The sequence below is a fragment of the Micropterus salmoides genome, unplaced genomic scaffold, assembly GCF_014851395.1.
Source record: "Micropterus salmoides isolate LMB-PRFRI ecotype aquatic unplaced genomic scaffold, ASM1485139v1 Ms_hic_scaffold_10, whole genome shotgun sequence".
In the NCBI taxonomy this organism is placed as follows: Eukaryota; Metazoa; Chordata; class Actinopteri; order Centrarchiformes; family Centrarchidae; genus Micropterus; species Micropterus salmoides.
This window is the reverse complement of record NW_024040041.1, coordinates 16847532-16866739: the sequence shown is the minus strand read 5'-3', so window position 1 is coordinate 16866739 and position 19208 is coordinate 16847532. Positions and strand designations below refer to the sequence as shown.

General features: G+C 42.5%; 1 protein-coding gene across 1 annotated transcript in view; it reads right to left on the bottom strand.

The window, feature by feature from the left end:
• The window catches only part of lmtk2 (lemur tyrosine kinase 2), a 35702-nt gene that overhangs the window by 2764 nt on the left and 13730 nt on the right, over positions 1 to 19208 (bottom strand). Inside the window, exons 5-13 of the mRNA XM_038699507.1 lie at positions 18082 to 18200; positions 17656 to 17743; positions 11934 to 12064; positions 8629 to 8713; positions 7339 to 7460; positions 4600 to 4749; positions 1414 to 4486; positions 348 to 480; positions 10 to 264 (exon numbers count right to left, since the gene is read on the bottom strand). Of these exons, the coding sequence (XP_038555435.1) occupies positions 10 to 264; positions 348 to 480; positions 1414 to 4486; positions 4600 to 4749; positions 7339 to 7460; positions 8629 to 8713; positions 11934 to 12064; positions 17656 to 17743; positions 18082 to 18200 (4156 nt within the window). The remainder of the gene's footprint in view (positions 1 to 9; positions 265 to 347; positions 481 to 1413; positions 4487 to 4599; positions 4750 to 7338; positions 7461 to 8628; positions 8714 to 11933; positions 12065 to 17655; positions 17744 to 18081; positions 18201 to 19208) is intronic.

The following is a 19208-nucleotide window of genomic DNA, read 5'->3' as shown; positions in this document are numbered from 1 at the left end:
TCAACTTACCTCCTTGTTCTATGTCAGAGTCGGTGAGATGTGTAAGGGAGAAGCTGGCGATGCTGGCTGGTGAGATGGAGAAACGGGAGTAGTTTGAGGAGCTGGTCCAGCTGGGCTCCAGCACGCGCCCTACTGCCGGCGGCGGAGAGGAAAAACGCGACGCTGCAGATGAGGACATAACATTTGATACGGGGTCTTTATCCTTCTTGGGCAGGAAGGCAGGTGCGGGGGACGAGAAGTCATCATCCCACTCAAAACCACCACCTGTAGGGATTTAATGTATGAGTTAGGCAAGTGGCAAAGGCTATTTTCAGCAGCTGCATATATTTAATGAGTATTGGCATTACCCTCTTCATCAGTGGAGCTTTCAGAGTTGGTAAACCGGTTCAGGTAGCTGGCAGTGGGCACTGGGCTGCTGAACTCTGGTGCCTGACTGTTTGAGCCGGAGGAGTGGTCACCCAGTTCCTTGGTGGGGGTCTCCTAAATCAGATTATGTTGGATTTTAATTAGAATGGCCCAACAAACAACGGTTGCACCGAAATTAATTGGCCGAAAATAGAAAAATAGAAGCATTTTCGGTGTTCGGCCTAAAATTAATTTTACCGAACAATTACGTTGACATGTCGGCAGTGTGGAAGCATTTTTAAGTGTCCTAGAAAGACGCAAAAATCGCCGTTTGCAGACACTGTTCTGCTGAATTGTCTCCTAGCACATCCACTCCATCTATGGCTGACTGCTTAGAAAAGGCAACAAACGGTCTGGACCGCTTTGAATGTTTCTGTCACTCGTTTCTGAGAAGGCGATTAAGCTAGCCGCACCTAAATTTGGAGTGCACACGTATTCAAGCCTTTATGGTAAATCCACCGAAACAGACCAGTGCGAGCTGACAGGCAGGTTAGCGACTTTATCCTGACAGTTTGTCTCTTTACAAAGACAAGTGTTGCAGTATGAGAGTTCTACCTGAAGAGAGGCTGTGAAGTCTTCATGTTACGCAATACAAGAACCACATACAACATTATTTATCATATTGAGTCGGACTTGATAAATTTAGCGCAAGGATACAAATATGACAACATCCAATTTTCAAAGCAAGTGTCTATACAGGATGGAAATAAGATTAATTGGATTATATTCACAGAAAGTATAAAACATATTACATAAAAAGTAAATGGACACATGTAATTTATAGTGGGACTATGGTGGGTGGGGCCTCGGCCAAAAAAAAAATGGAATTTTTTTTTAAAAACCTTGTTCGGTATTCGGGAAAGTTTTTCATTATATTCAGTTTCGGATTTGGCCAAGAATTTTCATTTCGGTGCATCCCTACAACAAACGTGTCTTACCCGCTACACTTACTCGCTACAATAACTCTGACAAACCTCCCCACCCCCAACAAAATAGACAATACTTTACCTGGTCAAACAGGTAGACAGTGACATCGTCAAAGAAAGACACTGCTCTTCTGGAGTTATCTGCGCTGCACCTCGCAGGAAATGGGGAAGCCGGTGCCTCGATGTTCAGCGTGGTGGGTTTCAACAAGCTCTTCAGGTTCTTTGCTCTACTGTCATCTGAGATAATAAGTGGAACTGTATGCACGGCATCGTCCTCGCTCTCTGAGCTGGAGCTGTGTAGCTGGTATCCACGGGTGTCGTCATCGGAGTCGTCGCTGTTCTCGTCCTCCTCGTCCGCATCTACGCCATCCTCCTGTCCGTGTAAACCCGAGCCATCTCGCCTGCCAAGGTAACGCCCCTCCATGTCCGGCTCTTTTATTTTGTGACCGTCACTTGCGTAGGTCCTGGTTAGTTTAGCATGACCTGTGTTCTCTGGCGACAGCTTTGATTGCATATCAGAAGGAAGCAGAATTGAGGTTTCTAGATCTTCTGATGGGACTGGTTGATCAGGAGATGTGACGTCCTTGAACACCTTTAGTTGATTTCCATGTTCAATATGATTGTTGGTAGACTCTGTTGCCTCTGTCTCACATTTCTCCGTGATATCCGAATCTGCCTCTAGTAATATACCCCCAACATGAGGATTCGGTGTTTCGCTTGCGGCCTGTGCCTCAGCAGCTACAGGGGATTCTCGCTGAGAAAACAAAGAATCTACATCTCTCTCCACGTTAACCGCCAGTACTGCTCCTCCGGCAGCCCCGCTGGCCGCGTCCATCGAGTTCCTAAGCCATGTGACTTCACCAGAACCTCCCGCTATCGTTTCTTCAGACTTCTTCTCAGGTTCTGATTCATTATCTGAGAAGTAGGCGGAGTCTCTGTAATTACTGCCCATGACTGGCTCCTCAGCAGGAGTTTCGCGATCTGGCTGCTGGCCCTCACTGGGATCCTCATTGTGAGCATCCAGCACACCTTCTACTTCAGAGATGATGATTTCCGGTGGAACCAGATTTGTCGGTGCCGCGTGCTCTTCTGTCTCCTCCTCTTCTCTGGCAACACTCGAGCCATTTTTTACAGGGGAGTGCTCTTTGACGGTGGGCTGAGAGTTCCACTCAGGAGACTCCAGGTTCTCCGTCTCATACCCACTGTCTGAAATTTTGTATGGAGGCTGGAGTTTGTGTCGGGCTATTTGAGCACTTAGCTCGTCTCCTTGTTCACCTAGCCTGTGGATGTCGAGAGAGTCTAAAGAGTCTGGTGTCTCGGCTGAATTATCCACAGTTGGTAGAGTGGTGGACATACTGTCTTCCAGTAAACTGTCCTGGCTGATCTGGTCCAAAGATGGCCCAGAGACCAACAGAGAAGATCGGACGAGAGGATGACCATTATTATCCATAAAGGATTCTTCATGGTCGGACAGAGTGGCTTCCAGTTCTATATCTGTATCCCCAATGAGTTCACTCAACAGATCGTTACTTGTTAGGTCTTCATTGTGTCCGGTGTCTGAGGACAATGCTTCGACTTGCATGTTTTCAGACAATTTACCTTCAATAGGCTGAACATTGTCCTTTGAGGTTCCATGGTCGTCTTCAAGGCTGGGAATTTTGGCATCTGTGCACAATGAGTCTGTAGTGGCACTTTCAGATAATGCAGGTGTGTGGCCATCAGTTTCACTAATGATAATCTCAAACCTCTCTGAGGTAGAATCGAACCCAGAGTCTACACCTCTGTCTGAGGATTGCAGCAGACTAAGGTCTTCAGTGGAAGAACTATTTCTAACTGGCAGCTGGCTGCTTGTGTTATCTTCTGTGACCACTGTAATGAAAGGCACCAGTGTTTCATTTTCTACCAAAGACTGACAGAAGTCTCCCAAGCTGCCACTTGGAGAGTCTAAAAGTTCCTGTCTTGAGGATGTGCTACTTGCTGCAGGTTTTAAATAAGTGTCTGCTATGGTTAAGCTGCCTAAAGTCTCAAGGTTGTCCCAAGAACTCATTTTGAATGTTGCTTCTGGTTCGTGGGCTATGCCAGGTGAAAGAAAATTCTCCTGTGGACTGGAGAAACTACATCTGTCTTTCATCAGCCTGTGGTCTTTGAGAAACATGAAGTTCTCAGCTAGTTTTCCAGTGTTCAGAAGCCTGTTCACATCTGTGTTCTCCTGCTCCACCTCCACTTCAGTCAGGTGAGGGGCTTCTGAACAATCCCCTAAAAAAGAGTCCCCATAGCTTTTATCTGTATCCACCTCCTGGACTACAAAAGGTGCACCTTGATGGAAAGGGTTCCCATTGCGCTCTGGAAGCTCCATAAAACTCTGTCTCCAGGATGGGGAATCCTCATGCTTGGACCCCCCTTCGGTGAAAATGTTGGTGTGGTATGGACTGTCATTTTCAAGGGATGACCAGATGTGGCTGTCTGGTAAATATGAATCCTTGGAGTCAATACTTTGGTGGAAAAAATCTGCATCGGTACTAGACTCATCCAGACGAACATCTTGGAGAACAACAAAGTCTTGCCGGCCTGAACTAAAGTCCACATCTTGCCCTCTGTCCCCAATGGAGTTCTCCCCTTGTTCTTCTAGTTGTATGTAATATTCATTTCCATTAGATGGCTTTTGTGCATCAAACACTGGTACAATGCCAGGGATTCCTGAAGGAGTGTTGCCACTTTCCGTGTCCGATGCTCTGGCTACAGGATCAGGGAAATGGGCCTGGATGTCTTCACTGGAAACAGGAAAGAACATGCTGTGATAATTCAATGTTGTGTCCATGCCTGAACGTCCAAGGTTGCCATCGTAGTGGTCGTGCTTGGCTGCCTCCCAAACATACTCAAAGCTGAGACCTTTGCTCGTTTCAGTAACAGTGAGAACTTCATCGATTTCTTGTCGCAGGGCATCATCGGCAAACTGTTCTAAGATTGGGAAAGAGGAGTGGCTAACAGTGGTTTGCCGTGTGGAAGGGTTAGGCTTGAGAACATCCCAGCGTTGCTCGAAATCTTCTTCTATGTCCTTCTGGCCTTGCATGCGCAGGTAAATGAGCAAACGGTGCACTTCCTCAGCCGTGGCCCGCTTGTCTGGAGACAGCCAGCAGAACTGAAGGATCTCGTACCTGCAGTTACAGAGAAAACGTTTTAATTTTCAAACAAGATAAATTTTAAATTGCCAAATAACTTCAATTACTTAAAAACTTTGTCTTCTAATAGACATATTCCAAAGACTCACCATCTGTCAGAATAAGGAAGCTCCAACTGTGGCTTAAAGAGTTTGACTTGCTGATCCTTGATCACATGATTAAGAACCTCCCGATCAGACAGATGTGGGTACGGCTGAGCAGCGTTCTCAAAGAGCTCCCACAATGTGACCCCCAATGCCCTACAAACAATTGAGGATAAAAAAATAGCTATTGGAATTTACTGCAGGACATGATTTATCTTGCGCACTCCCCATTCAGCATATGACCTTAACCCTTTTGACCCAAAATCTGGCAGTTGTAACTACAACGACCGAAAGGAATTTGGGCAATGACTTGTGGAGGACTAGTTTGCATCCCTAATTTGGTTTAACGTTAATAACCTCAGCTCCTCCGTGGTCAACACTGTCCTTTATTTTTTTTTTAATTTAACTATCAAGAGATCTTCATCAAGTAGAGGCAGAGCTGTAACCTGACAACTTAATGCTGATCTTATCCTCCGCTAACTTTCACCGTCACTTTCTGCCGCTCTCTCCCCCACATTCGCTCGTCCTTTGAAGAATGAGGAGCAGGAGACAGCCATGCGTTGCGTGTGTGAAATTTTAGTAGCAGCGCTCATTCATTAAGCAGCAACAGTAGGTTTCAAATACGTTGCAAGCACCTGGTTTTAACCAAGCCCTGAATTATGTTTCTTTTAGGCAAGAGTCGCAAAGTTTGCACTTTCGCACAGTTGAAGAATAAATCCGTTTTATATCTGTGGTACAATCCGAAAGAGACTCGCGGCAATAACACGACAGCTGCTTGTTGGTCTTTGTAGTTGTATTACAGCGAATTGTATTTGGACTAGTGAAAGAAAAAACTACAACACCACAGAAGGAAAAAAAACATTCTAAAGCCTGCAGGAGCATTCAATGAGCACTAGAGGTAGTGTTAACATGGACATTTGAAAATGAAGACCTGTTTAAAATTATTTCAGATGTACAACACAAACTTCAGTGAATTTAAGACTTCTTAAGGCCTTAAATTTTGATTTGGAAATTTTAAGAGGTGGTATTATGCTCATTTTCAGGTTCAAAATCTTATTTAGGGGTTGTACCAGAACAGATTTTTCAAAAAACACCATATTTTTCTCATACTGCACATTGCTGCAGCTCCTCTTTTCACCCTATGTGTTGTACGCTCCACTCTTGAGCTACAGAGTGATGCATCTTGCTTGTACAAAATCTTTGTTGGGAGTTGCACATGCGCAGTTCCCAGGTAAGGACTACTAGCCAATCAGAAGCAGAGAAGGGCGGGTCGTAAGAAACAAGGTAGTATGATCCAAACCAAATAATGTAAACATTTTCTCAGTAGCTTTCACATCATGTGTAACATTAGTATTATAGCTATAACTTTAGCTGTGTTAGCCAATGTTTACAACAACTCCGCACTTGAACAGTGTGAAGTTACATTGCCGTGTTTATTTTAAATATAATTCACAACCAATAAAGCATACTTACAGGTTGTGATTGTGAATTTTCATGCCCAAACAGAGTCGCATCGTCTTTAAGGACTAATCGTTGAACTGTTGCCGGTGTTGTGACGATCTATGCTGCCTTGCCGAAAAATGCTACCACATAGCGCAAAACGATAGACTCGACTCTACTCGGCCCTGCTCCGTTTTCCATTGCAGATAGTACCCAGAGATAGTATGTAACTTGTCGTCATAGCGACGCCACACACAACTACCACAACGTAATGTTCAATGTGACACACACACCAGCGATCCACACAGCTTTCTCTTTTTTAAGTTAAATCGTTTCAACATTACTCAGAATGTAAAGACAGATAAGCGGTATGAAAACCTTCCAGCTGTGTTTTCCTCTGCCGTTGTTGCCGCAGCGGTCTGTGTGACGGCAGGAGCAGAGGGCTCTGTGTGCGGGCGGCTGGCCGTCCTCACACGCTCCTCCCGAGAGTTGGCACAGGCTCCGTCTGGCGCACGCAATGATGATGCAGTGAATAGTGAATATTCTCTCTGACCAATCAGCAGTCTGTTGTGTTTTCACATTACATTTTAGTATCCCTCAGCTCGCTTGGAACCTCGACGGAGGTGAGGTGATACGAAAAAAAGTACCTGGAAGCAGGTACAAGTACAACTTTTCTACAATGGAAACCCAAACAAAGGCGAGTCGAGCCAAAGGGCCTCCGCTCAGACTAGCTTGGTTGGAGGGCGTGCCTGACCGCGCTAGCCGCTTGGCAAGCTTTTGCCGCGCGTTTTCATTGTGGCGTCACAAGGAAGTGAAGGGCTGGACTACAAATGAGCTGTTTTCAAGCGGTTCAGAGCAGAGCTTTCTGTCGGAGATGGGAACTCCCTTTGGGCTGGACTTTAGGCTTTTTTACTTTGCAAACCTGTTATATGCACAAAAAAGATATATAACGCAATAAAAGGAGAGGGAAGAAGCCAAAAAGCATAATACCACCTCTTCAAGACTTAAGATCCTGCGGACACCCTGCTTTTTAGAAACAATCCAGATTGTTCAGGATTTACAAGCTCTAGAATTAGCAGAAAGGGCTTGTTTGTACTGCAGAGCAATTTACAGTCCTACTTTATTTATCTCATTCTAAATATATTTCACGTGTATATTTTGATCACAGGACCTGACTCTAGCTCGCTCTCTCTGGAGTGTCATTTTAAAATATTTTTGGATTAGATTCAGGTTCTCTCAAAGTAATTATGAGTTATGGGTTTTGGATCCTCTACTCTCAGTGAAGAGGTGCAATCTGGTACCTACCACACATTGCTAGGCTTGGTCTGCTCCATAGTAATCACACCCCCATGGCGCTCGCCCACCAGCTCAGGAGCCAACCAGCGAAGGGGTGCAAACACATCATCCTCTGTGATGATGTAATCCTCCTATAGTAACGTTAAAAAAAAAATGTCACTCATGCACAGTATTTGCTATTTGTACAAGTCGTAGATTTCTAGGAAACACTGCAAATTGCTGTGCAAACACCGGCTCATAAATAACCCTCTACAACAGGAGAAAATGTGTTGTTTATTAGCCCTCATTGAGGCAGCGCAGTCACTTTGCCTCTGCCTTTCTTACAGAAATAGATTCAGTGGGTGACCTTGTGTTATGAGTTTTAAATTCAGACAGCCAAACTGACTGATCAGCAGTATTTAAGGAATGCAGCAGACAGAAGTGCCTTCAGACATAAGCAGTGTGTCAAGTTACAAGAGAAGACGATGTTAAGTCTTCAGTGAAATATGTAGGCAAAGCAAGGCACAGCCTACGATGAAAAACTTTGTTTTCCAACAGGTCATCTGGAGCCGGCTGAACTAAGACAGACTTTGTGACTTAATAAATAGCCAGACTTATACTTAGAGAGTAGGCGTTAACCATCTTAAGAAGGAATAGTTTGTTGAATTTGGTAATTGAATAGTTTGTTGAATTTGGCTCTTTTCAAACTAAAAAAAAAAAAAAACATTGCCAACCTGCTTCAAACTACTAAACTCTAATTCACATGGGCCCTGCTGAGTTGGCAACAGCCGAAAAGGTATATTACACAAGGTGTTATTGTGATCTGTAAAAAATTTTTTTTTAATTGTTTGATTCTTTTCTTTGACCCATGTTTTCCTTCCTCTTTCCGTTTCCTCATCCATTTTTGGCTAATAGGTCTCACTATTACAACAGTGCCTTATTCCAAGACAGTCTAGAGTGGGTTGGCTACCGTTTTTAAGCCTATAATTCACCCAAGACTAGAGATGCACAAATTAATTATGCTCCTCTGTGTATTGGACAATATTTATTATAAATGCATTGATCAGTGGTTTACCATTACACCCACTGTTGCGTAGTGAAGGTTTGTTTCTAGCTCCACAAAGACTCTAGATGGCGTTGGTAACCTCATTGGGCCACTTTAGCTGCATATCATTGGGCTGCTAGTGCACTGTTAACACGCCCATTCCAGTGTCTTTGTGTAATCAGCCCCTGGTGTTGACAAGAATATGCAGTTCCACGCAACAACAACAATGAAATAAAAGAACTGGAAATATCTGAAATTGAGGTGTTCCTGCTTACTTTGTATCTGTAGGGTCCAATTCCATAGTCTCCCACTTTGACTGTAAGATCTGCAGTCAGGTAGCAGTTCCTCAGAGCCAAATCACTATGAGAGCATAGAGAAAAACATCAGCGCATCACATACGGTTGCATTACATACAAATTCACAATTCCCAAATCATTCACTGATAATGAAGCTCGCAAGCAACTTTTTGATCATCCCTGGAATGAAAATAATCAGCTGATAATTGTTCTTGCCAGTTAGTCATTTTTTGTGTCTATAAAAGCAAGGTTGAAACTAATCTTACACAGATGATACAAGGAATCCACCATCTGCACTTAACCTTAAAGGCTAAGATTACCTCGCACAAATCAAGGGCAAGGGAGTCTGGCAAAAATCACAAATGACCTTGGCAAATATAGGAAATTCTTCCTCTGTCATTTGCCTCTGGTCTTCACCTTGCAACAAGACTCATACAGGGCCTATTCCTGACTCGTGCATAAAGTGTCAGGATATAGTTTCTAGAGGCTGACACCAGTGTTCTTGTGTGTACATGGCCCAGCTACTGTCAGAGCCACTGACTGAAGATAAATGGAGAGTTATTTTAAACCCTCCTGTCCCTTGTTGTTGGCTGTGGGCCCCAAAATACATTAACACGGCAGTATAGACATGGGTCCAAAATCTTAAACCTACCAGAGTAATACGTGGCGTGGAAATGATTGCTCTTATACCCACAGACACCAGCAGTCATTTTCACAAGCGGTTTCTTAATTTGATCTTTAATCAAGTGGAAAAGCACATAGCTCCTCACTGAAAAGAAACGTCCACTACTAAGAAATGTCGATAATCATACTTTCACTAAGCCCCCAAATATAGTGATCAGATTTAGTATTTGAGCAAATATTTCCTAGTGGCAAATGGATATAATTAATAGGAATATGATTCCATTGCAGATAATTTATCTTTAAATTATAGAGGAGAAAAAAGTAATCATTTTATTTGTATTTCACCCTTAGCACCACGTCTTATCCTCTCAGCATTAAGATGCTTTGTTAATGCAGACAAAGTAGAAATTGGTTTACAACTAGGACACATATTTGAGGAGAATAAGAAGCTAATGCAACATTGACTAAAACTGTCTATCAAACACAGTGATGGAAATAGTAGTGAGTGGGGTGTTGGTTGTTGGATCTGAATGAGTGCTAGAATAATGTGGACTTTTTTTGGACATTTCTGCTGTAAAGTTGAGCAATTTAACATGGGGGTCTAAGAGGATTGACTCGCTTTTGGAACCAGCCTTCAATCCGCATTAAACAGTTTTCCAGTCATACCCAATTTATGCAATTGCAATCCCAATACTGTTTAGGAATTCCAGTATACAGAAATATTCAAATAAACCACATTTTTAAAATTGGCAAAAATAACATTTATACTGCATGCAAAAACGGCATGGTTTTTACCTCAAGTTACATGGGCTTAACATAAAGAAGGCATGTCTGTAAAGGGGAAACTCGTAGGTACCCATAGAACCCATTTTCTTTCAGATATCTCGGAGGCGAGAGGGGAGGCGGCCCCTTTGAAAATGGCCGTGTCAGTTTTTCCCTCACCAAAATTTGGCCTAAATGTAGAGCATTAAAATTAACAGTAATGACAGTATTGTCGACTGAGGACCTAGGGGTCAAACTGGAGTTTAAGAGGTTAAAAGACACTTCCTTCCACAGTTTCTGAAAGAGAATATATTGATGTAAACACAGTGCAGTATGTGTTTTTAGCAGCACCATTCTCACCCTTGCATTGCAGTGCTGAGGTTTCAGCTTTGGATATCAGCCCACACAGCACTTGCCCTGGGGGTTTTGTGTCTGTGGCGCTGCACTATCAGCCACCTCTCATTAAATTTTTGAGGCCTTTGAACGAAAGCTCCACAGAAATATTTTAACAATTGTAAATGAAGTTAGTCCACATGGAGGGAAGCATTGAGTTGTAACAAGGATTAAGACAACGCTCAATATGAGGCTATCCTTTTACATGCAAAGAGCAGAATCATCATATCCTTCTGGCAACAGACAGCTGACGCTGTGGCAATGCATGGGAGCTGTGTAATTGGAACCCTCTGAGCTTATTCTGAGCATGCAAAATAGAGCTGATGAGCTGCGCATCGTATGTTACCCCCAAGCCACATGTTCCCAACATCCCCAGTAGCTTCCTGGCTGCTAGCAGCCAGACATCCAGTACTCGCAGGGGTGAAAATGAAAATGAAATGCAGCCTCTCTGCTGGACACACCTTTTTTGGAGAACACTGGTGCTTGGGAGAGTGGTTGAACAGTAAGCACTAAAGTAAAACAGTTGACCTAAATCTTTGCAATCACATTTTAAAACGTTGTGTTTACCAAGAGACATTACACACCCAGTAAAATTACTATGTAATAATCATATCCAATGAAAACTGTATTAGTATGCCTTGATCCAAACATTTAGGAAAAGATTTATGTCTATGTGTTAACAAGATGCAATATGACATGTGTTTATTATTAATATTTGAAATTTCAGTCGAATCATTGCGCAAATTCAAATTTAACACCAAATTTACATAATAAAAACTACTACTTATTTAAGTAACACCAAAATAATAACTAATAAAAACATAACTAAAAATCTAATACACAAAAACTTTAAATGTGGCTTCAGTGAAAATATAAATGCATCTATTAGTAGAGGTTGAAATTAAATGATGTAATCACAATGTTTTGCTGTCACTGACAGAGTAAGCATTACCAAAGTCCTTATAGGCAAGTCATGCCACTCGGCAGCCATCTTGGCAACACCTCTGGGCAGCTATTTCGGACTAACAAGACCAAGCTCCTTTCTGAATAAATGGGGAGAGAGCCAGAACTGCACTTTCACTGGTCACCGGGACATAAAAACTACATGAATAGAATCAGCAGTATACTCTAATAAAAACTGCTGAAAAAGACGACTTTGCCCCAAATAAGGTTTAAAAAGCGTTATTCCCGACCGATTATACTTCTACTGCACACGCGTCTCTACTGCCACACGCAGTCGCAGTAAAACAGACCCTTACGTCAGTGGAACCAGACGATTGGCTGAAATATGTTTCCCGCTTTTCCTGTTACAAGCAGACGATTGGCTTTCTAGCGGGAGGAGCGGGATAACTGCCATCTTGGCCGTTACAGGCTTTCTCCATAGAGTTGTATAGACGATGTGATTGAGTGGCGTCTCTCCTCTCATGCATTACCCTAAAACAGCAGCTGCTTAGTGGGTCTAAAACCTACGAGTTTGCTTAAGTGTTTCAATTCTGAAGTGCTACCTGTGCAGAAAGTTGTGTTTGTGAAGGTGAGTGACACCGGCAGCGATTTCACAGGCCATCCTCTGCAGCTGCAGCAACTCAGCATTTCTGAACATCCAATCCTGCTGAGACAGATAGCCCCGCAAATCCCCCTGCAAACACACACACACAGAGAAACAGCTGTTTTAACGCACAAATATCAAACACAAACATTCAATAAATCTGGAAGAATCTTATTTGTATTATAGCAACAGGATGAGTTTAACCAGTGGTACTAGTTAGATGCATTGTGCAGAGACCACCACACAGGGGCAGTAGACTCTCCTTACTGTCTCCTCAGCACTTCTCACTGCTGATGTGTGACAGGACCAAATAAGGGTAACGCTGTTTATTGGGCCACTATGCCGTGTCACAGAGATTTATAAATAAAAGCTCCAGCTCAGGTCACTGAAATGAACTGTGTCCGGTTGCGTTTCACAGCTCATGAGTGGAGGGGAGAAAAGAACAAGCTGTCCCGTAAGGGAAGCAAGACAAGGAAATTTTGATTTAATGAATTACACCTCAGCATAATAAGCATACACAATGTTAGAGAGTGATATTAAGTCTTGTGTTTCCAGTGTGACTGATCACAGCACTTTGAGAAGTCAAGATAAGGAAGCTAATCTAGAACACGGTGTTCAGATCACAGACCCACAGGGCTCTTTGTGGTTGTCCCGAGGGACTCTAAATATGAATTACAACAAGGGTCTCAGCTGTGTGGTTCACACCCCAGGGCTGGTAGGGAATTTCAATGGAGACCTGTAGTTATAATTAAGAAACTGTCATTACAATATTGTATGTTGGGCCTTTCTGATATTCCACTACAATGTGTGCAAACTAAGTCAGGGCACTCTGAACACACTTTGCTACAACTTGGGATAGTGGACAATTTAGTGAACTTCCTCATCGTGAACGCAAAGGGCTAGTGTGTGTTTAAGATTATGTTCATTACAGAGTCCGAGCGAGGGAAATTCCCTATTAGCCAGCAGAACTGAGTTGCTCTGAGGAATGAGCTAAGAACATACTGTACACGCAACAGAGTCACATAAAATATGAGTTTTTTTTCAAAATGTCAAGTCACATGCAGTTACTGAGAATGCAAGTTTGTGTTTGTGTGTTTACCTTTCCCTGAGCTATATCACCATAATCAGCTTAGGTCTGTTGTTGTATGTAAGAACATGGGTTGCTTCAACCACATTTACTCTGCATGTGCACACACACACACACACACACACACACACAAAAGACGTAAACACGTGCAGCTCTGAGAAGCAGTCTTCACAGAAGAGCTATATTCAATGTATGGTAAGTGATACCCTCTGCCTGTCTTTATTGGTGAAGGCTCCGCAGCAGGTGATCTGGCCTGGGTTTCAAGGGGAGGATCCAGTGCTGCTAATGAAACAACATTAACTGTGAAAGGCCAAAACAATAAAGCCTTGTGTCTGACCCTTGAATAAACAACAATGTGGCAGGTTCCCAGTGCACAGATTCATGTCTGCCTCAGCCACCACTCATCGTGAGTTATATAAAAAAAATGATTAAGCTATTTAAGTGCTAGTTACAGTTAGCTCATTTACTTGTAAATAGGGGTGTGATGAGGCACTTAACCCACGAGACAAGACAAGAGATTGAGACGAGATTTTAACACTATTTTTAAGAAATCTTTTATGCTAAATTATATGAAAATTTTGAGTATTAAACACTTTATTTCCTATTAACGGTGAATTTTTCTGCACCAGTTTATGGTGATTTTTTATGTAAAGAGAAACAAAATTCAGGTGGCAGGTGACAATTCAAACTGTAACTGAATATAATGCAGAGTAGCTCTCAGGCATTCTGTGCTGCTCTCAGATTGGTTTCTCCTGTAGCTCGTGTTTCAGCAGCTTTTCTGCTCATGTTCAAAACTTTCTGCACATTCAGAATCTCTCCCACAAATCTGTGTTCTCTGACATGTCCAGAAAAGTCACAATTTAATGAGAATGTCATCATTTGATGAGAAGTCTACCTCCCCTTCTCTCAGTTATACATTTGTATTTCACTGCGTGATGAAATTAATGTGGCTTAACATCATGTGAAAAATGTCAATTGCGTGAGTCTCGCGAGACAGCTTTTTACCTGACGAGATATCGTGGCACGAGATTTCGTCCCACCCCTATTTGTAAGTAATGTTAAATCCAGGATAAAGCACTCAACAAGTTTATTTCATGGCCACTAAGGCACCAACAGTCTTTGTAAAATAAACTAATTTAAAAAAAATTAGGTCCACCAATAGAGCCAATTAGCCAACAGAAGTCAAAAAGGACACCACCACCACATAGAGAACTTTATTCATGAGGCGATTATAACGCTCACTATGCCTATGGGCAGAGCATGGTCAGTAGTGTATAACTCAATTAATGGCATGATAGTAACATAAAGAACACTTCCATAGAAATGCATTGAGGATTGTTGCTTTAACAGCCGTAATAAGTGAAGGAGATCAACAACTTTCGAAAGCCAAAAGTCAGCTGGGTGATGTCTGAGACCCTGAACCAGAGAAGTCCTGGTTAAGCACCAGGCAGTAGCTCCATGCATAAGAAGCTGTCACTCACACTATGGTATGTCGCATTCTGCGCCCCTGTAACAGTTGCTTGATGTATTTTGATGTCTAAAATGCTTTGAGTCAGGGTTACCCTGCACTGGTGATATGGGACGGAAAAATCACCATCAATCACCAGGCTGTCAGAGGGAACGTCACAGGATATTGGCTTTTTGGGATGTGTCTCATCCACTGCGCAGCTGTAGTGTCACATTTCATGTTTCGGCATCTAGGGGATGATTGACATGAGCTCAAGTAGTGGGAAGCCACACACAAGTCATTTTTTTCTACATGAAGCAAGTGTGATTTTTAAGTTTCATGTGCAAGTAGTGCAAATGGAAGTTATACACACACACACACACACACACACACACACACACACACAGATATATCTAATATCTCTATTGAGAGAGAGGGTGTTATTTACTTTTACTAATTATACTAACTTTTTTGTTTTGTTTGTTTTTTTTAAAACAGACACACACAGTTTTATTTATTTATTTTAATAAAATATTTTCATTTTCTAACATACTAACACATACACGCTTATTGTTTTACTTATTTTCATTTTTTAAATATTTATTCTTACGGAATTGTTATATTTTATATATTATTTATTTTGTATTAACACACACACACACAAACAACTTTTGCTGTTTTATTTCCTTATCTAATGAAATTAATTGTCCGTATGTCCTTTATATATAGCTTTTGGCAATATTGTTGCTATACATTTATGCCAATAAAGCTAATTTGAATATGAGGGGGGGTGGGGGCAGGAAATGCGTATTGTGTAAGACAAGATCCTACTTGGCTCAAGTCCTCAAAACTCTTTATCGGACAAGGGATAACGAGCATAGACATCACTCAGTTGTGCTGCCCTCACACATTATCGCCTTCAACAAACAGGAATTCATCATCACACTATCTTCCCTAATGACTCACATACATTTGTAGTACGTAATTCACCGTGAGTCATCTTCATCTCCTGTCAGAGACAGGAGCGGGCTGGCTGAGAAAGACCACAAAGCCAGGACACCGGCCAGGCCCGGGCAGCTGACAATACCCCGGCACAACAAGGTTATGCAATGTCTGGCAAGATGAGCCCAACTGGACCGCGCTTGACACATGGTCACGGTCAGACAAATGGGAAGGCAAAGATGGGGTTGGAGTAACTCAAACCGTTTTGTCAAGCAAATAAAATGTGGCTTAATATCCAAGGAGACGTTATTACAATGTTCTGCCACGCTGCAGTCTGCACATTTGCACACAAGCAACTAATACATTACATAAAATGCAGATTTAAATCCAACAGATAAGTGTGATTTTCCCCCTTAAAAAACTCTAAAGTCGATTTAGCCAGCTTATTCATGGTGGTTACCACAATAAATGCAGCCTGTATCAAGCAGTAAGTGCTGACACACCTGGGTGTGATGTGCACAGACACACACCCAAACACAAGATAATTTATTTCTGTCTGAGTAGGACATGGGTGATGAGTGTTTTAATCCACCTCTTTGGTTATTTTTGAGGCTGCAGTTGCATTGAGTCCGGCTGTGTGGCGTTATGGCTGCGCCACTTTTCTGTTCTGTCCTCTGCCCGGCGTCAACGTCCACTGTAAGTGTCTCAGCAGAGTGTTAGGCCTGCCCCACGTTATTGACTTGTTGTTAATTTTGTTTTTGTGCTTCTACTACACAGCCGTAACGCGGCTGAGGCGGACTCAGTGGACTTTGAGGGTGAGCCCAGTGTTACGACCCCTCCCTTTCTGCCTGCTGTAGCTTCACTGGCTGCTTCCAGCAGGAGCTGGCTGTTTGGGAGGGCTCGTTAAGTAATGGGCCGACACCTGTGTAGGCCTTAGCCTAGGCTCCATATATCACTCTGTCTTTTAGCCTGTCTCTCTCTCCTAGGCTCCACATCTCCTGGCTTGGGTTTCTTTGCTGTCCTGAGTTGCCGTCGACGTTCATTCATACATTTCTCATCATCACTCATCCAGTATCCACTCTCTTTAAGCTCTGTTTTCAGTCTTCAGCTGCTCACTAAAAAACGCTAGAGCAGTGAGAATGAACCAAAACACAAAAGTTACCCAAGACAGCTAAAGAAAATAGCTGAAACTCGCTATAAATCTCTGAAAAGCCCAGCGAAGGTTGAATCAGCTCTGTGAGTCAGTGTTAGTATTTATTACATTACTTCTTGGTTACTCAATATAACAATTAAAGCCCATGGTACAAAAAGCTACTGCACTTCTTATCGTAAACATTTGCCCTATTAAGATAAACTAAACACACAGCAAGGTGGTGTTTATTTTTAGGTAACAATTTTGTCACTTCTTGCATTCGTAGCTGGCCAACCCATAGGTTCCTTTAACTTAGCTTACTCTAGACTGAACTTAACAGTCTCCAATATACACAAGGTGCCACCCATAAAAAAAAGCACAAACAGCAACTGGTGGAGCTGACACCAAGGAGCGCGTAAATGGAGCCTGCTACTTTACTGGGTGAGGTGGGAATGTGAGAAGTCCCTGACTAAGACTAGCTATGCGATCGGCAGGACTAGGGGAGGGGAGGTGGAGGGAGCTCCCAGTAGTCAGGGCCCGGCCCACTCAGAATACATAAAGAGAAACAGTGAATAAATCAGCTGACGTGATGGAGTCTGAGTCACTTCAATATGCTAATTAACAAAAGGGCTAATTTGACCCAGTAGCCTTTCAGTCCAGGTGGTCAACAGAGCGGGTCAGCTATGTATGCTTGCTGGACAGTATTTAAATGGGTCTTGCCCTATGAATTTGGAAGCTTAACAGACTGACAAAAGCTATTTCTCAGATTTCTCAATTAATGAAGCCTTTGAAGAGTAGAAGTGCTGAAACAGAAAGTAGTAAATAAACCATCTCTCAATTCCTCGACACTAGTATACAAAGACTGCATGCTGCATGGAGGAAAGCCTTCACAATGCTGCAAAATAAGATTACACATGATTTATAGCAGATCAATTCCACTCCAACAAACGTAATATTATTAATTTTGGCTATAATTCAAGTTTCATATACAACCAGCTACTTTCTGTACATTAAAAGGGGGTTGGTGGTGTATTTTGAGCTCATAAATACTACAATATATAATTCTCACTCACCATTTTGCAGTACTCAAAGACAAGCAAGAAAGGGATGGCCTCAACACATTGTCCCAGGCATTGGAGGATGTTTGGGTGCTGCAGCACTCTGTACAGACAAAACAACATGAAGCCAAGTGATAACGCTGTTAATCGGGACTTTCAAATAATACCTTAAAATACTATCTTTAAGATTTGAGAGGAGATTAAGTGTAACGCACTGTGTCAGAGGAAAGGTAGAGGGTGCTGCTAACATTACAGTGATGTCATACAGCTATTTTTTTCCACATGTGATGTATGGTTGTCCTTCCACACATTTAAAAAGCATTTTATTGAAATAAATAAATATCATTAATCAATCAAATATTTGAATTGGGGTCCACCTTTAATTAAAAGTGTCTGAAAAGTAACAGTCCTAATTAAAGGGTGTTGGGTGGGGGTGTTTACCTGTATGGATCGCCCTGCTGCAGGAAATCATTCTGCTCCTTAGCACTTGCATTAGCTTTTAACTCCTTTACCACTACTCTGGCTCCACCTGGATCTGTGTAGATTTCACTCAGAAGGACCTGTTAATACATGATGACATTTTCATTAAACATTATACAGAGGGGACAACATATAGCATTTCTGCTTAAACATGCAACATGTTAAATGGAGGGCAAGAGGTGCCAACAACTTCAGAGAAAAGTGTTAAAAACAAATGAGGGAAGGGTGATCCACTGGACAGGTTGGTTGAGGATTATTTGGACAACATGTACAGTGGGTACGGAAAGTATTCAGACCCCTTTAAATTTTTCACTCTTTGTTTCATTGCAGCCATTTTCCAAAAATCAAAAAAGTTCATTTTATTTCTCAGTAATGTACACTCAGCACGCCATCTTGACAGAAAAAAACAGAAATGTTTGCAAATTTATTAAAAAAGAAAAACTGAAATATCACATGGTCATAAGTATTCAGACCCTTTGCTCAGTATTTAGTAGAAGCACCCTTTTGATCTAATACAGCCATGAGTCGTTTTGGGAAAGATGCAACACGTTTTTCACATCTGGATTTGGGTATCCTCTGCCATTCCTCCTTGCAGATCCTCTCCAGTTCTGTCAGGTTGGATGGTAAACGTTGGTGGACAGCCATTTTCAGGTCTCTCCAGAGATGCTCAATTGGGTTTAAGTCAGGGCTCTGGCTGGGCCATTCAAGAACAGCCACGGAGTTGTTGTGAAGCCACTCCTTCGTTATTTTAGCGGTGCGCTTAGGGTCATTGTCTTGTTGGAAGGTAAACCTTCGGCCCAGTCTGAGGTCCAGAGCACTCTGGAAAAGGTTTTCGTCCAGGATATCCCTGTACTTGGCCGCATTCATCTTTCCCTCGATTGCAACCAGTCGTCCTGTCCCTGCAGCTGAAAAACACCCCCACAGCATGATGCTGCCACCACCATGCTTCACTGTTGAGACTGTATTGGACAGGTGATGAGCAGTGCCTGGTTTTCTCCACACATACCGCTTAGAATTAAGGCCAAAAAGTTCTATCTTGGTCTCATCAGACCAGAGGATCTTATTTATCACCATCTTGGAGTCCTTCA